Source organism: Brassica napus, chromosome C2 (genome assembly GCF_020379485.1).
Source record: "Brassica napus cultivar Da-Ae chromosome C2, Da-Ae, whole genome shotgun sequence".
In the NCBI taxonomy this organism is placed as follows: Eukaryota; Viridiplantae; Streptophyta; class Magnoliopsida; order Brassicales; family Brassicaceae; genus Brassica; species Brassica napus.
In genome coordinates, this window is record NC_063445.1 from 23,819,155 (window position 1) to 23,835,686 (window position 16,532).

At 39.3% G+C, this 16,532-nt stretch overlaps 2 protein-coding genes across 2 annotated transcripts; one reads left to right on the forward strand and one right to left on the reverse strand.

Moving 5' to 3' along the window:
• Window positions 1-8,682: 8,682 nt before the first annotated feature.
• Window positions 8,683-9,272, reverse strand: LOC106379604 (CLAVATA3/ESR (CLE)-related protein 1-like). Its single transcript, XM_013819521.3, has one exon. The coding sequence runs from the start codon at window positions 9,083-9,085 to the stop codon at window positions 8,849-8,851; it is 237 nt and encodes a 78-aa protein (XP_013674975.1). The 5' UTR covers window positions 9,086-9,272; the 3' UTR covers window positions 8,683-8,848.
• Window positions 9,273-13,592: 4,320 nt separating this feature from the next.
• LOC125582265 (secreted RxLR effector protein 161-like) lies at window positions 13,593-14,267 on the forward strand. The gene has a single exon (XM_048748862.1). The coding sequence runs from the start codon at window positions 13,593-13,595 to the stop codon at window positions 14,265-14,267; it is 675 nt and encodes a 224-aa protein (XP_048604819.1).
• The last annotated feature ends 2,265 nt before the right edge of the window (window positions 14,268-16,532 follow it).

The window sequence follows — 16,532 nt, forward strand, 5'->3', positions numbered from 1 at the left end:
AATAAATTTATATTTTATATTGAATAATTTTTTTTTGAACTGTCAACTGTATTAGCCACATTTCCAGAGCCATGCGTCCACATAAAGATATTTTTATTCTTTAATAGAATTTAATGTATGATAAAATTATTATATATCTAATCTATTAAAACAGAGTCTTATTTTGTATCTACTTAAAATGTTATCATTTAAGTTTGGACCTATTCAATTCTTTAATATAATATCCTTTATAATTTGGTTATACAATATATATTCCCTTTAAACAATACATATTTTATTAAAATAGAATTACAATTTATTACATTGATACTTCAACATAAATTAATATTTATTTATTATTATTTTTTTTTGACAACAACAAAGAGACTCATGTAGCCTCTGAAAACCAAAAAGGTTGCTCCGCATCCATATGGACAACGGAAGACAGCTGTCTCCTGGCACCCCGTGCTAGGCTATCCGCCTTTTTATTTTGCGTCCGCGAGATATGAATGATCGGTGAGCTGTGAAAACTATCCTTCAAAATCTTGAGATCTTCCAAGTAAGCTTCAAAAGCTGGCCATTCATCTGGTTCCGAAACAATCTTCACCAATTGGGAACAATCCGTTGCAAATATGACCTGAAATTGACGTAAGTTTCGCATACATTCTATAGCCCAAAATAGTGCTTTTATCTCCGCGTGAAGGGGAGACAGAGGAGCCCTAACATTCCTTGCACCCATCAAACCGTCAAAACCTTCTAAAGTGCTATACCAACCTTGTCCGGCCATTGGGTCACATTCTTTCCAGGATGCATCCACAAAACACCATCGTCCTGGAATTGATGGTAAATTCTCCACTTCTATGTTTGGTACCACCTTTGTATGCAGAGTTTGTGCCTCCGCCCATAGAGTGGATTCGACCTCTGCCAAATTAAGAGTATCCATGGGGTCTATATCAATATCACTAAATACTTTATTATTCCTGCCTTTCCAGATATACCATAGAATCCATGCAAATTGGTGATCATCCATTTTCGGGATAACTCTCGAAAATAGGTGATCCATATTTGTGAAAAGCGAGCTTGTTGGAAAGATAGCCGGATTTGATGGTATTTTGGATAGCACCCACACCTGAATCGCTGGAGGACACTCAAAAAACACATGGTTTATTGATTCCTCGGGATCTCCACATCTTGTACAACACACATCCCCTTTTATTCCTCTCGCATTCAGATTTTTTTAACCGCTATACACCCTGAAACCAACTGCCACAAGAAATGTTTTAACTTTGGTGGACATCGTATAGTCCAACAGAGCGTTTTCAAAACATCCATTGTGGGGTCAAACACAGTCAATGGTCTTTCCCTATCTAGATAAGCCTGTTCCACCTAGTAGCCCGATTTAACCGTGTATCTCCCATTATTTGTGAAATGCTATCCATCTTTATATGTACCATGAATCCTATTCAAAGGTATACTTTCAATTATTTTCACATTCTGGGGATCAACTAAAACCCGAAGAGCCTGTGAGTTCCAAGTTCGCGAAGTAGGATCTATTAAAGAGTCCACTGTAAGGTCTGGATAGTTATCGTGCAGATTTTTAGTTGCTGGTCTCGGGCGGGTGGTTGGGAGCCAAGGATCATTCCATACAGAGATGGATGAACCTGTCCCACCCATTTGATGAGTCCTATGCTTACCAGAGATCTAGCTGAAATAATACTCCGCCAACCATATGATGGGGAATATAAGCGAATCGGCTCCAGGGGTGATGCATTCCTGTAATACCGACCTTTAAAAATGAGTGAAAATAAAGTGTTTGGCTTGTCTATCAAGCGCCATAACTGCTTGCCAACCATTGCCGTGTTAAAATCTGTTATGTCCTTAAAACCCAATCCTCCCTCCTCCTTGCTGACACAAATTTTGTCCCATGATTTCCAATGCATAACTTTTGTACTCCCCCCTGGACTCCACCAAAACTGAGCTACTGCAGCGGTTAATTTCTTCGCGGTTGCCTTTGGTAATCGGTAACAGGACATAACATGATTTGGTAGTGTCATAACTACTGATATGATGATTACCTCCTTCCCTCCTTTTGAAAAGAATTTGAAAGTCAACCCATTTATCCTATTTGCCAGTCGTTCATGTACAAAGCTGAAAACCTGTATCTTTGATCCGCCAATATTCTCTGGCAGACCCAGAAAACATCCCATTCCTCCTAGGTTTTGTATACCCAAAATGTCTCTCATCTCTTGTCTCTTAGATTCCTCAATCTTGTGTCCAAATTGGATCGAAGATTTTTGGAAATTAATAAGTTGGCCAGAAACCTCCCCATACTCCTTTAGAATCCGTAGTATTGTTTGACACTCCTTTCTTTGTGCCTTGCAGAAGAAAAGACTATCATCTGTAAAAAGCAGATGAGAGATCGGGGGGCATGCTCTTGCCACTTTCATACCCGTTATTTGTTTTTCTCTCTCTGTCTTTTTGATATTTGCTATTAATGCCTCAGTACACCTCTGTTTGGAATTATGAGCCCCCTCGGTTGACCATTAAGTAGAACTCGATATTGCACCGACGATATGCACTCCCCCATTAGTTTAATCCAATGGGAGTCAAAACCCATTTTCTGCAGTAAAGCATAGATAAAAAACTCCATTCCACTCTATCATACGCCTTACTAATGTCCGTTTTGATTGTCATATATTTTCCTTTGCATGCCTTATTGGTATGCAGCCCATGAAACATCTCTTGTGCTATTAGAATATTATCAGAAATTAACCTTTCTGCCACAAATGCCGATTGAGTTTCCGAAATAAGAGAGGGAAGACAAGATTTCAAGCGGTGGCACAAAACCTTTGAGATAATCTTGTATCCTACATTGCATAAACTTATTGGTCTTAGCTCCGTCATCCTCTCCGTTTTTGGAATCATACATATATTCGTTATATTTAACCTTGGGTCCAGTTCCCCTGTAACCAAAAAGTTGTTTACCACCTTCACTAAATCGTCTTTAATTATATGCCATGAATGTTGGAAGAAGAGAGCCGTCATTCCGTCTGGTCCTGGTGCCTTCTCTGGATGCATCATAAACAAAGTTTGTCTTACCTCTTCCTCTGTTGCTAACCTCAAAAGCCTTTGATTCATTTGTGCCGTAATACCTGGTGGTACATCTGCCAGAAAATTATCGAACTCCGTTGGGTTTGTAGTACTAAATAGTTTGTCAAAATAGTCTACTACCACTTTTTCAACCCCATTGTCCTCTGTGATCCAATTACCCGCCTCATCATGGAGACCCACTATCCTATTGCGGGCTCGTCGTTGTTTCGTTAATGCATGATAAAATTGTGTATTCAGATCATCGGATGTGTACCACATATTCCTGATTTTCTGATACCAGTATTCCTCTTCATCCTTATATGCATCATGTAGTTTCCTAGAAACTTCCAATATTTCCTCTTGAGATCTATTACCATCAGTCTGCACCTCTTCCAATGCTTGTTGAAGATCTTTCATCTTATCCTTCCCATACGGTGGACTGGCTTTCCGCCATTTTGAAATCTCGTGACGGCAATTAGTAATTTTACTGACAAAATCCCTTGTTTCCTCATTGCCATTCTTAGACCAGGCTAAAGTGATTGATTCAATGAGTCCCTCCTGGCCAAGCCATCTTTTGTCAAACCAAAATTGTCCTTTTTTCCCTGTTACTTTATCCTCAAGGTAGGCCACCACAGGCCGGTGATCAGACCCAATCAGTCCTATATATTCTGTATAAGAACATGGGAATAAGGTGTGCCATTCTTCGTTCGCCATAGCCCGATCTAACCGGCATCGAACCGTCACTGCCCCTTTCCCTTTACCTCGACGGCCTTGCTAGGACATTTTATTACCCTTCGCTGGACACTCTATTAAACGACTGTTTCTGATCATGTTATTAAAAGGAACAAAAGAGTCGGCACTCCTGACAGCTCCCCCATCTTTTTTGTGATTACCGGTAATATCATTTAGATCGCCAATAATGAACCAAAGTTTGGTACGTGCAAGCCCATATCTAGTTAACCTTTCCCACATATGCTCCCGCATCTTCTGTACCGGATCTCCATATACAAAGGTTAAGAAAATTTGTTTACCCAGTGTCACCGCTTCCACATCTATCATTCTATTGCTTGTATATAAAATGTTAATTTGAAACTCATTATTATAAAAAAGCACCAGACCACCACTTCGTCCAATTGGGTCCACTGTAACCATATTATCATAGCCAAAATGAGATTGAAAATACTGAACAAAATTTGTATTTTGTTTTGTTTCAAATAAAAATAAAAAGTTTGGTTTATGCTTATACCATATTTTCCTGAGATACCTGATGGTCCACTTAATTCCCCCTCCTCTGCAATTCCAACTCAGAAGTCTCATTTGAAAAGAAAATCTGGTTGCTCCGTGAAGCTAGTTTAATGAAATTCTTAGTCTCATTGTTTCCCTTTCCAACAATACGCCAAAATCCATTCATCCTTATGATTTTCCTTGTATTTATCATCCCCGACCATTCCCTCAAATATTCCAGTTGCCCATAGCGTTTATATACTGAAAAAATTGTGAGGTAATCCCTGACCTTCCAACTTTTACGAATAAAAGAGCTCTCATTTAAAAAATTAAGTAGCCTTCTCTGAATCCATATAACCAAAATATGGTCCCAGCAAACCGTAATAGCACCTGCACCAAAAAACAACAATACATGCCTGATACCATCGAGTGATCCTCCAAAGTGATCCAATAGTCCTGGCCGATCTCCTATTAAAGCAGCTAACCTCAACTAACCAGGCTAACATAAAAAAAGACCCAAATACACTCTAGAGACGTCCAAGATCCATCAATAGTCATAGTACCCATCCCATATCGAACCCAAACTACAGAGTCCATACCAATGCTAAGCTTGAGGAGTATACCGTAGGCCTTAAGGAACCAAGAAGAATCACAACACCACAAAGCCAAAGAATATCATTCCATTGCAAACACGTAAAGAAGACCATAAACGGGACAAATCCCTCAAGACCCATAAATCCCAAAGACAAACAAATACTCATAGAGCTTATTTTGAAAATAAAAACCCCCACCCACTGCTTGCTAGATACTAGTAAGACTTGATCCATAAAAATTAACTCTGCAGGTTTCCAGAGTTCGGGTTTGACGGTCCCTCTCCATCCAGGAAGATACTCAGTTTAAATGCAATCGATTTCATCTTAAAGATGATTGAAATCGAATTTTGTTCCCCAACAAACCTGATCTCCTCCGAGATATCCACTCGGAATTCCATTACCATACATCGATGGTGTGATGAAAATCGTCTTCCCGTATCTGTGCGAACCTTGATTTGATCAAGATTCCCTCCGATCCATTCACCGTTGGTAATCCCCGGATCCCATCTTCGAGAAAACATGAAACCCTAAATCGCCGTCAGATAGTTTTTTTTTTCTTTTATTATTAAATTTATTAAGAGTGTTTTTACGATCTAAAATATAAACCTAAAGAGACGTCATGAAACCCTCCTAGAGTGGCTCCGGTTAATTGAAAGAAAAGTATATACCAAAAACAGAGTCGGTGGTTTCTTAGAAACAAACCCAACGTCTGGCTCCTTTAGTGTCTTTCAGTCTTTGATAGACAACCAAACATACTTCTCTTCATTATTTTTCTCCTCATTCTTTCATTTCTTAGCTAATCTTCAAGTTGGATCATAATCTCACATATATGTATTATATTTAGGTAATTAGGTTTAAAGTTTAGTAGTAGAGTTTAAAACTAGGGTTGAGAGATAAAGTTATGGGCGGAAAAATATTTCTTGTTTAATGAATCTTGTTTTGGAGTTCCTTTGTATGTTATTTTGTTATAAATTTTGTGATATTTATTATATTTGCAGTAATTTTATTTAATTAACTGCTACGATGCTTACACGAGTATATGAGAAGGAAAGTGTGTTTATTGGGTATGTACATGACAAGCTTTTAATCAGTTGTGCATGAAGAATTTCGGTGGACGATGATGCATGGCATTGAGTATGGATAACGGTCTGAATGGTTTAAATGCAATATTTGTGAGAGTAGATGCACAAGTTTGGGGATACGAGTAATCAATCGTACAAGCTTTTACTCAGTTATGCATGAAGAATTTTGGTTGCGGTGATAAGGTGATGCATGGCACTGAGTCTGGCAGATGGATAACGGTCTGAATGGTCTAAATGCAAAGGTTGCAAGTGTTGATGCATAAGTTTGTGGATGCGAGTAATTGTAGTTTCAAATGTTATTAAACAGTTAACATAACTTTTAGAAATGAGTACATCTGTAGAATACTTTGACTGTTTGATTAGTTGATACAATCTCAATTTAATACAGTACTGAGAATTGTCTCAAGTCCCAAGGTTGATTTTGCGTCCAGATCTGAAAGCTCGAGGATTGCTATTTTCCTCCTTCTGTTGGAGGTTGTTGTGGTATGAACAAGACTTATCTCTTACGGAATCCGCTTGTTTCAGATCCGTTTATGACAACCTGTGTTTGTGGTGTTCCACGATTTACCTGGTAGTCGGACCTGAAATCTCAACGTCTGGTACTCTATTCCTACTATTTGAATATGGCTTTTTGTGAAGTTCCTCATGAGTTCTGTCGCTTTTACACCACGTAAACCTTTCAATGATAATACTCCCGGCTTGTGCTCCTTCACTTGAGACAACACTTCAAGTAGTACAGATTCTGATGTCAACCGGTTTAGTTTTGGTTTCGTCATATCTTTGTGGCTCCAACACGGTAATGTTGGGATTGGAAGACTTTGGAGGACCTCTGCTTTTACCTTACAGCCAAATCTCGTCAAGCTTCGCCCTTTGTTCGCCAGTGTAGTGGTGAAGACATATCAAAACCCACCTTGTTGGTTTCAGGAGAGAACACTTCCGCACTCCTCCATTAAGGAGAGAACTTGTCTATCGTTTGCCTTCTCCATGAGAGGCACATTCTGTCCGGATACGATTCCGTTGAAATTTAACACTGCTCTGCTCTAGATGCAACAGAGCTCATTTTTATGAGAACCAAGAGTTTAAAGTGTTTGTCAAAGTCACATGTTAAGGTGACAATCTGCAAGTTAGAAGATCTTGAAGTGTGTTTGGAATCTTCTGTGATTTCATCCGCAAGTGGCTCCTTCAAAATTCATTTTAACACCTTATTTGTGTACCTATCCTTCTATTGCTTAATTTAGATGTTGTGTTGTTGTAGCCATGAGGCTTGCACTTTGGGTATGTCCGATGTTGTTCTATATCTTTGTAATCGATTAAGCTTAATAATGAAGTTGTGTTACCAAATAAAAAAACAGATTCATACTCTTTCATGTACACAATACACATACTTGCAAGTTTTAGTGGATCTAGTAACGAAATCAGAAGTAGGGTGGGCTAAAAAACCGAACCGAATCGAACTGATCCAACCGAAGTTAAACCGAACCAAACCAAACCAAACCGTGATCTTTACGTAACCCAATTGGTTCATGTTTTACTCACCTGAATGGTTTGGTTTGATTTGGTTTTAAACCAAACCAAACCGATAACCCCGTATGTTTTAATTTTTTTTATACACTTTTTATATATTAATAAATAATAGATATATGTGTATATTAATAAATTGTGAAATTATTTAGTTAAAGTTCCGGGTTTTTTTCTTAACAATTATATTTTTAAAAATTCCCAAATATGATGCAAATAATACTATTAAATATATTCTCTAATTCTAATCCTAATACGTAATACCTAAAAATTGTGCTAAAAACAAAACCTAAAAACTATAAGCAAAGTCTTGCTGCGGTCTCGTCTCATTCATCTAAATTCTCTAGTTTCCGTTGTCTAAAGGTTATAATATTAAATTGTTTCAGTAATACTATTAATTTTTGGATACATTGTTTTAGTAATGGATTTTTTAGCTGACAAAGTTTATATTTCATCCCAACTTTTTATAAATTGATTATTTTTTAATCAAACTAATACCAACATATTTTATAACCAACCTGAACTACACCAAAAGTAAAACATAATATGAACCAAATTAAATCTAAACCAAACTGAACTAAATCGAACCAAACTAAGCCCAAACAAAACCCAAACCAAAGCTAGTTCGGTTTTGATTGGGTTGAGTTTTATAGAATCCAAATTAACCAAACTAAACCGAATCCAAACCGAACCCAAAAGTAAATCAATATGCCCACCCCTAATCAGAAGTATTGGTTTATATATCGGTTTATCAATTTAATAGTAGCTGTTAGAGCCGGTTATGCTAGCTTCAAACTAGAGGCGTTGACTTCTAACTTTAAAAAGGTCTAATTTCATTAAAACCAATCCTTATTTTCCCTATGTTTTTGTACTTCAGTCACTATCTTATCTCTCTTTTATATATGTTTTATTAGTGGAATATTAGGCGAAATAGTTTAAATCATATATACTTTTCAAACACAATTTTAAATCATATATCTACACGAGCCATCAGAGAATTAAAGACAGGATAAACTAAACTATTGCAGTCTCACTTTTATACTATTTCTTTATCCTTTTTTTGTTATATATATATATATATAAATACTTTATATGCAAACGTCCTCTCTAGTCTGGACTAGACCAAGAGGTCCAAGGCTAGTATACACTATATACTATAATAGAATGTATAGGGTACGTAAAGCATGCACCATTCATAAAAAATGTGTGACGAATAGATACGTCAATATTTATTTTGGTTACACCGAATGAACAAACAAGGCTACATTCAAAATGGATCAATATGTTTTCTTCTAAACCGGTTCTCGATCGAGAAAAAGAAAAACACATCCCTGCATCTTTTAATTCTACGAGAGCTCGAACTCAGTGATGACGAGGATCGGGACCTCCAGGGCTAAGTCTCATGGACTCATTAAAACCTCTCCCCATTAGTTTTTCCATATTAGCTTTCAACACTTTTTCTGCTTCTCTCATCATACGCCCTCGTCTACTTCCATCTTCGTTTGCAAACCGTTGCTGCAACGGCCGAGATGCTGATGACCACGACAATGAAGAAACGCAGATCAAGAACAAACACATCAAAAACTTAAAGCTAGCCATGTGTTATGTGCTAATAAAATGATTTAGTATGTAAGGTGTTTATATGTTTTATGTATAAATGAGGTACGTTTTTCATCATATGCCCGAGACATTTATATAGAGAATGGCGTTGGGATCATGAATCTCAATGGAATAATAAACTTTTTGCTGTATATTATAAAATAGAAAAGACGGTCGTAAAAGCCAATTTATAATCCAACTTCTGCAAAGTGCTCGTTCGAGCGCACATGCACTTACAATACATATATTCTTTTTTGTCAACATATAATGATAAAATATATTAAAGTAAGCTTATATATATATCCACACCTACTTTATAGTTTTATGTATATATAAACACCTACTTTATAGTTTTATGTATATATAAACCAGGTTACTGTTAGTTTGTTACGTCTGCGTATGATGAGTAAAATAAATAGAGGATGTGAAATGTGGGATAATGTGGTTCGTTGCTTGAGTCTCTAGAAGAGCAAAGGCGGGAGCAGTCTTTTAGGCTGGGCCGAAATACGGATCGATAAAGACTTATGCATAATGGGCCGGTGTAATAATGGATGAAGCCCACTAAGCGGAACGCTCGCGAGCTGAACAGCTGAGTGACGCGAGCTAATATTAGGTCAATCTCAGGTTATTGAGAGGGATTGATCTCTTGTAACAGAAACGATCAGATCCGATAAACTCATAGTGAATTCCAAGAGGAGAATCCTGAAGAGAGAAGTACCCAGGGTGATTCGGGGAACTCTATAATCTTGTTTGTTCATCTTGTTTTCTTGATCGCAAACAAACGAGTGAATCAAACACGAGAGTGAGAGAGAGAGAGATCGATATCGTGAAATCAGAGAGAGAGAGCAAGGAATCGCATACGTATCGGTAACAAGTGGTATCAGAGCTCCGGTTAACGTAGCGACGGTGGATACTAAGGCATTTCAAGGCTCGGGAAGTGTACGAGGCATTCACCGAAGGAAGATCATTTAGATCTTGGAAAGATCGTTCGAGAACAACAATCGCGACGGTACCGAGAAAGATCAGATCGATTCAAGAGTTAAAGCGATAGATCTTGACAAGTCTCAAGTCGTTAACGTCTCAAACAGAGTAAGATACGAGCGATATGGACCCAACACCTGGGAGATTCGTGATGGAAAAGTTCGACGGCAAAGGCGACTTTAGTTTATGGAAGTATAAGTTGCTGGGGAAGTTGGAGATACAAGGTCTTGCTTCTGTGTTGATTGAAGAACCTTCAACTACAATTGATACTAAGAGCGAAGACGGTACAGAGGTAAAGGAGGCCAATGTTGATCTGAAGGCAACAGAGAAAGACGTGAGAGTAAAGAATCTGCTGAGCACATGCCTAAGTGACACTATCTTGAGGAAGAAAATGCACGAGCCTACAACACTGGGAATGTGGAAGGCTCTGGAACAAGACTACCAGACTAAATCCTTACCTAACATGATTTACTTGAAGCAGAGCTTCGCTAGCTTCAAGATGGAGGAACATAAGTCTATAGAAGAGAACTTAGACACGTTTTTGAAGCTGATAGCTGATCTGGCTAGTTTGAAGATTGTGGTAAGCGACGAGGATCAAGCCATACAACTATTGACAAGCCTCCCATCATCGTATGAACCTCTGGTTCATACCTTGAAGTACGGGACATGCAAAGAAACAATGACAGTAAATGAAGTGGTGTCATCAGCCTATGCCAAAGAAGCTGAGCTGAGACAGAAGGGCTCGTTGAGCAAGTCTAGACAGGGTACAGAGGGCCTGTATGTTGAATCAAGGGGATGGCCAGATAAGAAGAGTTATCAAAATCGTAACAACCGGGGAAGGAGCAGAGACTACGATAGGTCTAGATCAAAGTCTTGGCCAAAGACGAGTATAAGAGCTTGTTGGATTTGTGGTGATGAGAATCACTGGAAGCGTGACTGCCCACAAAGAAAACAGCAAGATAGCAGCAAGGCTTCCACATCTGCAAACGTGGCAATGAGGCTACCAGACACAGTTGCCTTAACAGCTAGTCTTTAGTCAACTAGAAACGACTGGGTGATGGACTCTGGCTGCACTTTCCATATTACTCCGAGGAGGGAGGTGCTATCAGACTTCGTGGAGCTGGAAGGAAATAAGGTGATGATGGGTAACAACACTTACTGCATGGTCAAAGGCATGGGAACAATCACTATTGACAATCCAGATGGATCGATAGTGACTCTGAGTCAGGTCAGGTACATGCCAGAAATACGAAGGAACCTGATCTCCTATGGGCAGTTGGAGCAGGCAGGCTGCAGGTACAGTGGAGAGGCATTTGAGGTGGTATTCTACAAAGGAAATCAGAGGGTACTGACAAGAAAATACGATCAGGGACTGTACCTTCTACAAGGTTCAGTCAGAGAAGTGAAAGTAGAGGCGTCATGTAACGTAACAGATAGAACAAGTCAGTGGCACTCCCGATTGGCACATATGAGTCAGTCCTCAATGGATGCATTAGTCAGAAAAGGCTATCTGAAGAGAGAAGACATCAACACGCTTGGGTTCTGCGAAGCCTGTGCAATGGGGAAATCTCACAAGCAGAGTTTCCCAAAGGCAATGCACACCACAAAGGGGATTCTAGACTACGTCCATTCGGATCTCTGGGGCTCACCAAACGTGACTCCCAGCCTATCAGGAAGCAAGTATTTCCTGACCTTTATAGATGACTTCTCTCGAAAGGTCTGGATATTCTTCCTGAGGACAAAAGATGAGGCGTTCCAGAAGTTTGTAGAGTGGAAGGTGTTAGTGGAAAATCAAACAGGGAAGAGACTCAAGTGCTTGCGTACCGACAACGGGTTAGAGTTCTGCAATCACTCGTTTGATAAGGTGTGCAAAGAATCAGGCATCAAGAGGCATAAGACATGCTTTTACACCCCACAACAGAACGGGGTGTCAGAGCGTATGAACCGAACTATAATGGATAAAGTAAGAAGCATGTTGGTTGAGATAGGATTGGATGCAAAGTTCTGGGCAGAAGCAGCTTCAACAGCGGTATACGTCATCAACAGATCACCGGCATCAGCAATTGGGTTTGAAGTTCCAGAGGCGATTTGGACAGGGTCAGATCCTAGATATGATCATTTGAAAAGGTTTGGGTGTGTGGCCTATGTACACACAGTGGCAGACAAGATCAGTCCGAGAGCTACCAAGGGAATCTTCTTGGGATATGCGGAGGGGACAAAAGGTTTCAGAGTATGGCTGCTGAATGAAGAAAAAGTGATAACTAGTAAGGATGTGATATTCCATGAAGATCACCTTTACAAGCACAAGGACTTCGAAGAATTGAAAGTTTAATAACTCGAGGTGCATAAGTCATTAAAGGCAAAAAAGAAGGTCACCTTTAAAGAGGATCAAGTTGAGGCTTCACCAGAGAGTTCCGTTCAAGGTGGAGCAAAGTTGGAAACAGGGGAAGTTAAGTGTGAATCATCTAGCAGCTCAGATGAAGAGGCAGAGGATGATCGCAGCCAACAGGGTGATCTAAAAGATTACATTCTTGCCAGAGATCGGGTTAGGAAACAAATAAAGCCACCTTCTAAATATGAGGATGCAGACTTGGTGGCTTATGCACTGGCAAGTGCAGAAGACATTGAACAAGAAGAACCAAGATCCTTTGCAGAAGCGAGACAGAGCAAGGATTGGGATATTTGGAATGGTTCAATGGGAGAAGAGATGATATCTCTGGAGGAAAATCATACGTGGGACTTGACAGAGCAACCGAAGAATCAAAAAGTTATAGGGTGCAAGTGGTTGTATAAATTGAAACTAGGCATCCCTGGAGTGGAGGAACCAAGATATAAGTCACGCCTTGTAGCAAAGGGGTTTGCTCAAATAGAAGGCATAGACTATAATGAAGTTTTCGCGCCAGTAGTGAAGCAAATTTCAATAAGGATCCTTCTCTCAGTTGTGGTTAACTTTGATATGGAGTTAGATCAAATGGATGTGAAGACTGCATTTTTGCATGGGGTACTTCAGGAGAGAATCTACATGGATCAACCCGAGGGGTTTGTTAAGAAGGGCCATGAGCATAAAGTCTGCTTATTGATAAAATCCCTATATGGATTGAAGCAATCTCCACGGGAGTGGAACCACCGATTTGATGAATTCATGATCAGGGAGAAGTATGTGAGGAGTCAGTACGACCCGTGCGTCTACACGAAAGGAAATATCTTGGAGATAAGAGTATTTCTACTTTTGTACGTAGACGATATGCTCATAGCATCTAAGAGCAGAGCTGAAATCAACAGGTTGAAGGATTTGTTAAAAGCTGAGTTTGATATGAAGGATTTGGGATCTGCCAGACGTATATTGGGAATGGATATCTTCAGGGACCGTGAGGCAGGAAGTCTAGTTCTATCACAGGAACGATATCTTGTACAGGTCCTGAAGACCTTCAACATGGAGGAGTCTAGGGAAGTTTAAACTCCTATTGGATCACAGTTTAGACTCAAGGCCTTAACAAAGAAGGAAACAGAGGAGCAACGCTCAGAAATGGAGGATGTTCCGTATGCGAGTGCTGTTTGTAGCATCATGTATGCGATGGTAGGGTCGAGACCAGATTTGGCGTATGCAGTTGGATTGGTCAGCAGGTATATGGGTAGGCCTGGAAAGGAACACTGGTCAGCAGTAAAATGGATTATGAGGTATATCAGAGGAGCAGCAGGGTACGGTCTTACGTTTACAAAGTGTTCAGATTTCTTGGTTCGAGGATTTTGTGACTCAGATTATGCAGTAGATCAGGACAATAGCAGGTCAATTTCAGGGTTTGTCTTCTCTGTAGGCGGTAACACAGTCAGCTGGAGGTCCTGTCTTCAGAGGGTAGTGGCATTGTCGACTACAGAAGCGGAATACATTTCACTTTCTGAGGCAAGCAGAGAAGCAGTTTGGTTTAAAGGCATCTGTGAAGATTTGGGGTTTGATCAGGAAGCTGCGGAAATACATTGCGACTCACAGAGTGCAATTTACCTGTCGAAGAATCACATGTTCCATGAACGAACTAAACATATGAAGCTGAAGTATAATTTCATACGCGAAGTAGTGGCTGATGGTCAAGTCAGAGTGTTGAAGGTTCACACGTCTAAGAATGCTGCAGATGTGTTGACGAAAACGCTTCCAGGAGAAAAGTTCAGAGAACATATCAAGACCCTAAAGGTCTTGAAAGCTTGAGCACATCGAGCTGAAGTATCATCTCGGGTGATTGAACATGAGACGATGCAGGAGTGATCAAGGTGATAGAGTTGATCATGTTACCCGGGTGCAGCAGGGGCTTGTAATCAAGAAAGTTGTGGGATTAAACAAGTTCAAGAAAGAGAACTTGTGAGTGCCAGGATTCAGAATTCACTACATGTATATCAGAAGTTGATACACTCAGGAGTTGATACACAGTGTTGAGAGTAAGCACGAACCAAGGTGGAGTTTGTGGGATAATGTGGTTCGTTGCTTGAGTCTCAAGAAGAGCAAAGGCGGGAGCAGTCCTTTGGGCTGAGCCGAAATACGGATCGATAAAGACTTATGCATAATGGGCCGGTGTAATAATGGATGAAGCCCATTAAGCGGAACGCTCGCGAGCTGAACAGCTGAGTGACGCGAGCTAATATTAGGTCAATCTCAGGTTGTTGAGAGGGATTGATCTCTTGTAACAGAAACGATCAGATCCGATAAGCTCATAGTGAATTCCAGGAGGAGAATCCTGAAGAGAGAAGTATCCAGGGTGATTCGGGGAACTCTATAATCTTGTGTGTTCATCTTGTTTTCTTGATCGCAAACAAACAAGTGAATCAAACACGAGAGTGAGAGAGAGAGATCGATATCGTGAAATCAGAGAGAGAGAGAGAGAGAGAGAGCAAGGAATCACATACGTATCGGCAACATGAAAACGTTTTGGTTTTCTACTAAAGCAAATGGTTTTATAATTAAACTGTAAAATTATGTATAATGTATATGATGAGTAACAGTTAAAGTTTAAGACCAACAAGGGGTTGGTTTAGTGACAAAAACTCTAGACCATCTAGTATTAGAGATCGGTAGTTCATTTTTTGTTAGGAAAAGGTCGACCCCCCCGCCCCCCCAATTTAACATAATTTGAACTTCGTTGTAGAGTAATCTACGTGTTCTCTTCAGAATTTTCCACTCCTTCGAAAAAAGAAGTAAGAGATTAACAAAAAGGTGAAAAATGCTTCGATGACATTTTTAAACATTCTAAACGAGCTGAATGATGACCTGAGTTGTCAAAATTATCTAAACCAGTTGATGATATTAAAAAAAACAGAAAATGTGGGGGACAAATGTGAATGGATTTTTAAATTGTCGTAGCAAAGAGTCAAGAAAAGCCATGTGTCTAACTTTTGCCGCCTTTTTTGGGTTGGCCTTTTGATTACCTGACCATATGAGTTATCTAACGTCAGTCCGAAGTAAAGTGATCTGAGTAATGTGTTTTGATTAAAATTTGATTCTATCGGCTGAAAATAACAGATGCTATAAAGAAACAAAGAAAATAGTGTTATTTTTCAAAAGCAAAATTAACTATGATTAATCTCTCTATAATATATGTGCATGCATGAAACGATTATATATAGCTTCTTAAGAGTATAAAAGAACTTAACAGAATATTTTTGAGTGAGGTCCAAATCACTAAAGCTTCTTTCTCAGTTTTTCTTTAGAGTCAAAGGTGAGTGTAAGACGAACGAAGTTAGCCACTATATCCCCTATCAAAGGAGAAGAATTTTTAAGGATTTTCTTAAATGTCTATTGGTAGCATTGACGTGGCATCATGAGAAGCTTTTATTTGAGCATTCACATACGTGTCGTGCATAGAACACACGGAAGCAAACAATATGAATTTAATGCAGTCATTACATTCCTTAATAATCTGGTCACTTTCTTTATACCATTATACCATTTAATGCATCCATTACATTCACATACGTATCCTTAATACTCTATACGTTCTTTATACCATTTTTCCTAGAAAACTTATGGCTTCTTTCTGCAGTGTGTCTGACCTCAAACCTTTCAAAACAATGTGGAAGATCAGGGTGAGGATCATTCGACTTTGGAAGCAGTACTCCGCTGCAGGAGGCTTGACAATTGAGATGGTTGTGGTCGACTCAAACGTTAGTTTCTTCATATTTATTCTCACCTTGATATAAACCTATGTTTTTTATAAAAGCATAATTATAATTATCCTTTTACTGCCAATGTTTTTTTCAGGGCGTGAAGATTCATGCGTCTGTGAAAAAGGATTTGGTTAATCAATTTGATCCACAGCTGTCAGAAGGTAGTTCAAAGATATTCATCAACTTCTCAGTGGGACAGTCATGTGGTTCATACCGAACTACTAACCATCAATACAAGATCTCTTTCCTTGAAACGACACGTGTTAGAGATTGCGATTTTCCTTCTGAAGTTTCCGGGTTTGATCCTGCAACTACC

Coding starts and splice junctions, on each gene's coding strand:
- LOC106379604 (XM_013819521.3), bottom strand. CDS start 9,085: ATGGCTAGCTTTAAGTTTTTGATGTGTTTGTTCTTGATCTGCGTTTCT.
- LOC125582265 (XM_048748862.1), top strand. CDS start 13,593: ATGGAGGATGTTCCGTATGCGAGTGCTGTTTGTAGCATCATGTATGCG.